Source organism: Cibotium barometz, chromosome 8 (genome assembly GCF_041138505.1).
Source record: "Cibotium barometz isolate CiBa-2024 chromosome 8, ASM4113850v1, whole genome shotgun sequence".
NCBI lineage: Eukaryota > Viridiplantae > Streptophyta > Polypodiopsida > Cyatheales > Cibotiaceae > Cibotium > Cibotium barometz.
The window spans coordinates 22587164-22596136 of NC_141053.1; the positions used below are offsets into that span (position 1 = coordinate 22587164).

Below are 8973 nucleotides of genomic sequence, written 5' to 3' on the forward strand. Positions count from 1 at the left end.
CCCAACCAATCATCATGCACTGTAGATAGAAAGGCAATTGATAAAGCGAGTGGTAGCCATAGCTAGTGCTGGTGGTGGGATTGATGCTTATACTCCACCATGTCATTCAGAGAGTGTTGGCATTACATTGGTTAAGGCTAGTCCACGACCTACTCTTTTCCCACTCCCAGACCCCACTCCAAGAAACCATACTCTTATTATTGCTTGCTCTTGATATTCCCACATTCCTTTCTTTAGATCACCTGAAGGCTACTCTTATTTGATGCTACATCATTGAGGATGATGCAGGTGCTTTTGTCTTGACACACATGTGTCAATTCTTGTTGGTACAATTTTGTCATGACATCCTCACGAAGTGGAAGCAATAACCTGACAAAAAGAAGAGATACATCATTAACCAACTCTCTCAAGATTTTTTGCAACCCAACAAAGAGGTGAAGTTTAGTAGAAAGTGGATATGCTCAAGAGGATGGCAACGACAATGAGCCTTCGAAAGTTGAAAGTTCAAGATATGCAGTTGAAGAGAGCAAAAGCACATCCTCATATCTTAATGTAGATGATCTGAGGAAGATAAGGGCCAAGAAACTTGACATCCTCGACAACAACAGGAGGTAGCTATAGCACATCTCAAAGGTTCTGGGACTTCTCCTTTAAGCATCAGGCAGTGTTAGGATACTTTTGTGCATACTTTGTAAGTGAATCCCTCACATTTACTCCATGTGTTTATGCATAGCCTTATACCATATGTGCTCAATTATCTTTCATGAATGTGTGTAGATGGAAGCTGTCTCACTTGCCTATAAACAAGATGAGAACAACTATACATGGAGGCATGGAAAATCTATACTGCTCAAGAAGTTAGAGGGGCAAGGCCATCATATTTATTGATTTTCTCATTAATTTTACAAGAATGTAACTTATGGTTTGGTAGCATGTAACTTATGGTTTACCGGCATGGAATTCCAAGAGAGGCTTGTATAACAAGGAACAAGATAAAGGCAATGGTGGGAATGATGATGAGTGATAGGCCATTGTGTAATATATAGGTTGTTTTTTATGAATGCTTTTTGTAAGAGCTTGGTTTTAATTTTCTATAACATAGCAATGTAAATGATGCTCTTAACAATATAAATATACTTATATTTATGTGTAGAAGTATTTCTCTCTTTCGAATATTTTTCCTTTAGTATCTCTCAAACATGAGTACCTCTTAGTTACTTATCAAATACATTATACCTATAAAAAAAGTGAACACTTTAGATGTGTGGATCACACTAGTCTAGTTTTAAACTTTTATCTAGAGACATGGAGACTTGTAGTATGTCTTAATATTCACCACCAAAGTAGCCAATCTGAGCATGATTACATCCATATGATGTTTTCAACATTCATTTGGAGCCAAGAATGATGCCATCCCAAAAATGGCATGGGCATGTGATACTCTTGCTTTTTATTCTTTATGCTAGTTAGCATCGTCTAAAGTCCATGGATCCACAAGATAACATTAAGGATTTACCTCTATCACCCTTGTGTCACATCTCAAATCATTAGAGTTGGTAAAAGAGGCTTTCTTATTGAAAAGCCAAATTTTAGGTAAATGCCATACCTTCAAATTTTAAAGGTACCAAATATAATCCTTTCTTCATCCAATCCCTGCCAAAAAACACCTTCTTGAAAATTTTATAGTGTCATTAAAATTCAACTCGCATTTGGTAGAGGATTCGCTTTGAGTGATTCCTTGTGGTTCCACAAATTCAGACACCTAGCGAGTCTGACTTTGATGGATTTATAACATCCCTATAAGAAGCCACTTACCTTAAAGGCTAAAATTGATAGTTGATTATAATTATATACACTCCATGAAGAACTTGAAACCATCTCTTGTGTATATAGGTGATAATATACATTTTTTACTTAATGCCTTTATGAGTTTTACATTTGCATGGAAGATATCACATTATTTAACACAAACTTCACGTTGCTTACTACTAGGCCACATAGGTAATCCACATAGGTAATATCTTGAAGTGAAATGAGAGTTTCCCTCACAATTATAAATGTGAGTTCTACATACTATCTTATTGTCCTTATGTTTGGGAACTTCCCGAAACCAAAAGAATCATTATGATCACTTAAAGAAAGAAACTTGACACTATTGATTACATAGAAAATTAAGTTTGACTGGTATATATGTTCACATATTCTTCCAAGTAGTCACTATTAAAATTAAGTGACTATTATAATGTTAGCATTCTTCAAAGTAGCCACTTTAAAAATTAAGGGTGACCAGTATCTATGTTAGCATTCTTCAAAGTAGCCACTACAAAATTACGTGTGACTAGTATATATGTTAACATTGTTCAAAGTAACCACTGTAAAAACCATTTGAAGCATTATGTTAGCTTGTTCACAAGGAAAAGAATTGCCAAGAAAAAGTATTATGGATAACTCAATCTTGGGAAGGTAGTCATGTTAGCTAGACCACTACTATGAGATTGAAGCATGATTTCTATAATGAGACCGAAATAATTAAGAAGAGAACATTCTTACAGCCTTTGAATCAAAATGAGTTTTTTCAAATTTAAATCTATTTTGAATTAACTTAAGTGTGACAATATCCTTGGGATTTGTAGTTCAAACGCCCTCCATTTGTAGTTCAAAAGCACTTATAAAACATGGTTTCTAGGTTTGAGAAGTGGTTGCTTCAAATGGAAATCTTTAATCTAGAAAGAGAATTATGACTCACAATAGCCCAACTTCTTTAAGAGGAATGGCAATAAAACAATACAAGTTAGATATAGGGACTTTTTAACATACTCTTAAATGCACATGCTATGTGGAGTTTTGAACCATGTAGAATCCCGAGCGTGCACGAGCATACGAGTCAACATACTTATTAGACTTTATGTTTCCATGGTCAAAGAAATGAAGAGTCACATTGAAGGTGAGGCAGCGCTGGGTAATAGCATTAACTATAAACAAGGATATTAGGTTACAAACATAAGGCACTAAAGAAGCTCAAAATATGTTTTTTCACCAAGGACTTACAAAGTGTTGCTTAGCACTTATTAAGTGGAATTTTCCATCCCCTACAAATAAGCGTCGAACCGCGCGGGGAAAAGTGTTACTGTGGATCACGCTGGTGAATTGCATCAACTATTGTGGATGGACTCTACACTCGAAGAGCTGTGCAGATGGCTTAACCCAGATGACCGAATAGCTGCGCAAAAGCTAATTCATCACCATGGCTGTTGGCCGTTATCAGGTCATGATTTGTCATAAGGTATCCCGGTACGGCTTGCTCCAAATTATCAGCCGTGGCCAGCGCGTGCTGACAAAGAGCTGGAGGCCTCATGTCGCAGTTTCCAACAGGAGTATTGTATGTTTGGTCTTTAAAATTGTGCAGATGATTGTTATTCCCATTTTTGGCGTCCATCTCCAGGCCGTTCGCCAAGAGGAACGCGTAATCGGAGGGATATGCTAGTGTTTTTGGGCTCAGGAAGTACTGGGGATCAGAGAGAAATGTACCAGTGTTTTCAAAGTGGAAGCTTGTAGGTGTCGCATCAACGTGCTTGTTTACTAAATTGATGGGGACACACTCGATGTACCAGTTAGTAGGCGCTGCAGGACTAACTTGAGGACAAGCGCTTAATGGTGGTATTGAGAAAGGAAATGCAGGAGGCCGTGGTAAAAAACGCCTATCTTTCACAACACTGACATCACTAGGCATAGGATTGGCAGTACCCACAGTATTATTGCCTTCTTCTAATTTGTGCTGTAGTCGCTTCTTCATGCAGGAGTTCCAAAAGTTCTTGATCTCGTTGTCGGTGCGACCCGGCAGGTGCGACGCTATTCGCGCCCACCTGCACTGCAAGCACGAAATCAATCAAGCATTCTAAAAATTATAATCAAAGCTCTTAAGAGGGATTATGAGATCCTCATGTGCTTTAGAATGTATCCGGCACCTGTTCCCGAGCAAATTGTGGAAGTGTATGATGAGCGTCTGCTCAGTTTCAGAGAAGGATCCGCGTTTGAGATCTGGCCGCAAGTAGTTGATCCAACGCAGCCGACAGCTCTTACCGCATCGCTGCAATCCTAATTCAGTAGAAACACAATGCCGGCCCAATAACTTAAAACATAATGCATTCTCTCTCTCTCTCTCTCTCTCTCTCACACACACGCGCGCGCGCGCGCGCGCGCGCACACACAAAAAACACCCCCCCTCAGCACTATCTCACACACAGACCACACAAAACACCCCCCGTCATCACAGTGTACACACCACCCACGCACCCACCCTTCTGCCCTTTTGAGCACACAGACCTGTGCAAACCACCTATCCACACCACACACCCACCGTTCTGGCAAACAACACACACCAATCCACCTACCTGTCATTTTGGGCACTGAGCTCCAACAACCAACGCCGTGGATGCTGATGTGGCGCAGCAATCTCTCATCTTCATCGGGTGACCACAGCCCTCTTGTCAACTTCTGCCTTTGGCAGCAGTTGTGGCGCCGACCCATCAGATCAAAATGCCAAAACCGTTCACCTAGTTACACGATTTTTGCAAATAATCCCAAGGATATGCGAATCTCAGAGCTATTAGTAAGTCACAGACTCACAGTCACAAGGACAATCTCATATCTATTAGGTCACAGAGATAGGTGATTATGTAACCAGTTCGTATCAGTGGTGTGTTGTGAGATTATGTAAAACGTAGGCTTCCGAAGACTCACAAGGCCAAAAAACTCACAAGGTCGTATCAGTGGTGTGTGGTGAGCTTATGTAGAACGTAGGCTTTGGCAATGTCGGCGTTTCTCATGTACTTGCATGTGCTAGAGCTAGCTAAAGGTCTTAATGCTGTCTCATCAACCTAGCGCTTTCTTGGACAAAGTGTGGCAGTTGTTGTTTTTAAAATGAAACGGAGCATCGTCTAGCACTGACCGTATCATGCGGTAAGCAAACGGGCACTTTCGTCAGGATCCTAATTTTCACCAAAAAAATCCAGATAGTCAAGCCCAAATATGCGTGTTAAAATTAATTAAATACTTTCGTCTTTGAACTTGTTGTTTGTTTTTATAAAAATATTTTTTTGGAACAAAAGATATTTATATTTACAAGATGAAAACTACCATGTAAAAAGGAGCTCTTTTTACACCTAAGAGAATTATCTTACTCCCAATCACTGCTAAGCAAATTACAAATCTGGTCCTGACTCCTCTCTCTCCTCCTCCTAAACAAAACATGATACCCCAACTGCATACATGCCACAAGTAGAGATTCATAGGTGTATCCCTTAGGAGTGCGTTCTTCCAAATAGTCTCCTTTTTGTCCAAATTTTCGTATCTGGTCTCCTGCCTAATGTAATTAGAATGTACAAAGCTTAGACTCTATCCTAATTTTCATAAGAAATTAAGATAGTCAACAAGCCCAAAATGGATGCCCCCATATGTTTAAATTAATCAAATACCTTTGAGAAGAATTGTAGAGTTTGAGTCTTTCTTAGTAGTACCTAATTAAAGTATATTGTTTTTTCTCTTTGTAGCAACGTTGGTTGCCCATCACACTAAGTGGTGGTTCTTATGATTGGATAGTATGTCCAGAGTCCTCGATGCTCACATCACGACACAAAGAAGAGTGGTATCCAACACAAGCGACAAGATTACAAGAAGGGACAAGACTGATTGCCACACAGACAAGATTGTAAGAGGAACAAGAACACTTGCACTACTCCAAGAACATTGTTATGTCCTTCACTGTACCATGCACACTCAACAGAGGTCACAGTGAAGAGGACAGCTCACAGCTCAAGTTGATGACAAGTAATTCCATAACCTAGGCTACAAAGTGGTATGAAGGAAGAAGCATGAAGGATGTCTGATGATGGATGAGGCATAAGGGATAAAGGATGAAGGATGTCTAATGATGGATGAGGAATAAGGGATAAAGGATGAAGGATGTCCTTTAGGATGGGTTGAGGTATCATATATGCCCAAGGTCAAGTCGACGACATACTCTATCTCTGGAAGATGCCCAAGAGAGCAGTAGGCTTTGGTAGAATCTCCTATTTCTGGGAGATTGTGGTTGGTATGTCAGTGTGGTGCCTTCAATGCCAGTGTGTACATTGCTACTTTTGGATGGTTCCTCTAAGGTGACCCACTATGTGTTGGAGCTATATATAGCTAGCCCTAACTCACTCTAGGTCTTGTCTATATATATGTGACTTTTGACTAATATGATTCATTCTTGTGGAGCGTATGTGGTGTCTCTTGTCTCGTCTCTCTCCCTCTCTCAACACTATGGTGGTACTATAGTGTTGCGGTGTGACATTGTTATGGTGTGATATTGTTACAGTGTTGCAATCTGACACTATTGTGGTGTTGTTGTGTGACATTGTTGTGGTGTTGCAATGTGACATTGTTACAGTGTTCCCTCGGGGCGTTTACCTAGAAATATGTAAGTATACCACATGAGTTCAAATGAAGGGATTTTGTAATTCAAAAATTTAAGGTAAATTTATAGAAATACATTAGTAGAAGGGGGTTTTTAATAGATTTTGAAAAAACACCCGTAAGGAAATAATGAGCTCATTTTGGGGCCGGCTAAGGAGTCCCATGCTATTTCTCTCCCAAAAAAATGGGGCCATGATGAGGCCTATCAATCTTATGTCAAAACCCCTCCATGTGACATATCATTAAGAAGCTTATGATGAGGCCTATCAATCTTATGTCAAAACCCCTCCATGTGACATATCCATGGGGCCGGCTAAGGAGTCCCATGCTATTTCTCTCCCCAAAAAAATGGGGCCAATGATGAGGCCTATCAATCTTATGTCAAAACCCCTCCATGTGACATATCATTAAGAAGCTTATGATGAGCAAATTTCAAATATACAATCTCTGACAACTTTCAAGTATTAATGCTCAAGATACACCACAAACAAGATTTAAGATGCCAAAATGTAATGTTACATGCCACATAATCACTTTTGAACCCACTTTTTTAGGGAGCTTCACTATCCTATGTTAGATCCCCATCATGTTATATACCAGTGGAAAGATCTTGAAGAGTACATTATTCTAAATCTACCAACTCAAAAAAAAAGAATGATGTGCTCAAATTTCACCGTGGCTCCATTTTTTAGAGAGAGAAAGGACATGAAACTCCTTAGAAGGCCCCAAAATGACCTCATAATTTTCCTAATGCATAGAGTTCCACATAGGAGTGAAATGCCAAATCTTCAAGGAGACATTTATCAATAGGCAACTGAAGCAAATCCTCAGATTCACCCTTTACAAGTTCCAAGAAATAAGAATTGTCAAACATCAAACCCTGATGAGTCTAAGCACCTTCAAAACCAAATCTTCATGGATGAGCCCTCCCTAAGGCATCTGCTTGTGAGAGGGAAACCATATCCTTATCGGGCGGCAAGCCCATTAAATAAAAAATATCGTGCAAATGTTGAGGGCATTTCTTGGCATCTGGAAGTCACCCTTCTGGTGGGGACGCAAGGGAATCCTTATAGCAGCCTGGAACAAACTCAATGGTGGGACCTCTAGTGATTTCCACTACAACCACCCCAACTAGTTGCTAAATATCTGCATATGTGATATTAGGATACTTTCACTTTCTATGCTCACAAAATCCATAGCAATTTTGAGTCTAGCATTTGCATCATGGGTATAATCCCACTCATTCCATATTGAACCATTTGCTCCACCAGTTTGAGTTTCTACATCATAAGTACCAACATCATGCCAAGCCAATCATCAGAGCATTAAGGGGGTGCATTTCTTCTTGACAATGAAGGCTCGCTCGCAGGTCACGATGGGCTTTGTCGATGGGGACTTGAGGTAGGCATGGTCACAAGACGACAGGAGCTGGCATAGGTGGTGCTGTTGCACAACAGAAGATCATGTCGAAATCAAGGGGCAGGTCGGTGGTGTGGATGGTGAGGGGGATGAGTGGTGGTCAGGGGAAGGTGAATGGTGGCTAGGGGAAGGGGAGTCATTGGAGAGGGGTGAGCCGGTGAGGGGTTTAGCGAAGTTGGTGAAGGGTTAGGCATTGTGAAGAAAGGGGCTAGGTTGATCGAGTCATCAAGGAGCGGGTGGGGGGGGAGACGAGTTGTGAGAGGTAGAGGGAGAGGGGGTTTGGCAAGTTGTTAGACAAGGAGGGGGGGTTGAGTCGTTGAGGGGGGGGCATTTCTGACTCGTGAGGGGGGGAAGGGGCTCTACACGTTTTGAGGAGAGTAGGGTGGGATGAGTGTAAGGAGAAGGGGTCCGACGAGTCATGAAGGTGAGGGGGGGTTTGTCCTAGTCGAGAGGGGAGCTCTGGGAGTAGGGATGAGTGTGAGGGAAAGGGATCAAACAAGTCTTGAAGGTGAGGCGGGTTTTGTCTGAGTTGAGAGGGGGAATGTGGGATGAGTCTCGAAGGGGGGGTATGAGCCGAGTCATGAGGAGAGAGAAAACAACAAGGGGAGTTTTGGAGGGGAGAGAGAGAGAAAGTAAGGGGAAATTTGTGGGACGAGAAAGGAAGAGCCGAGTCATGAATAAAGCCAGCCTTGTCATGTTGTGGTGATTTGTATGGAATTCATGGAATTAATGTTATTTGCACCATTAAGACCCTTTGAACATGTTATTTTAGGCCATTTCTTGAGTTATTTCTGTGTATTATAATAGAATCACCACAACATGAACATGCTGTTTCTTCGTAGATGAACACAATCCTATCACATTGTGGTGATTTGTATGAAAGTCATGGATTTAATGTAATTTGCGCCATTAAGACCATTTGAACACGTTATTTTAGGCCATTTCTTGAGTTATTTATGTGCATTACGATAGAATCACCAACACAAACATGTCGTTTCTTTGTAATGAACACAGTCATGTCGCATTCTAGTGATTTGTAAAGTCATGGAACTAATGTTACTTTCACTATTAAGAAACTTTGAACACATTATTTCAGGC

At 40.8% G+C, this 8973-nt stretch overlaps 1 protein-coding gene and 1 pseudogene across 1 annotated transcript; both read right to left on the bottom strand.

Annotated features, from left to right (window-relative positions):
- Window positions 1–2954: 2954 nt before the first annotated feature.
- On the bottom strand, window positions 2955–4774 carry LOC147636048 (uncharacterized). The gene is made up of 3 exons (XM_086801077.1): window positions 4392–4774; window positions 3966–4095; window positions 2955–3863 (listed from the first exon to the last, which is right to left on the bottom strand). Exons 1-3 carry the CDS (start codon window positions 4525–4527, stop codon window positions 3200–3202), a joined length of 930 nt encoding a protein of 309 aa, XP_086657203.1. The 5' UTR covers window positions 4528–4774; the 3' UTR covers window positions 2955–3199.
- A 2418-nt stretch (window positions 4775–7192) lies between these two features.
- LOC147636049 (putative L-ascorbate peroxidase 4, peroxisomal pseudogene) lies at window positions 7193–7891 on the bottom strand (annotated as a pseudogene).
- Between the last annotated feature and the right edge of the window lie 1082 nt (window positions 7892–8973).

Excerpts from the sequence above, each read along its gene's own strand:
- LOC147636048 (XM_086801077.1), bottom strand. The coding sequence starts at position 4,527 with ATGGGTCGGCGCCACAACTGCTGCCAAAGGCAGAAGTTGACAAGAGGG. Across the intron at positions 4,096-4,391 it reads CTCAGTGCCCAAAATGACAG|GATTGCAGCGATGCGGTAAG; the intron begins GTAGGTGGATTG and ends CTACTGAATTAG. Across the intron at positions 3,864-3,965 it reads CACAATTTGCTCGGGAACAG|GTGGGCGCGAATAGCGTCGC; the intron begins GTGCCGGATACA and ends CTTGCAGTGCAG.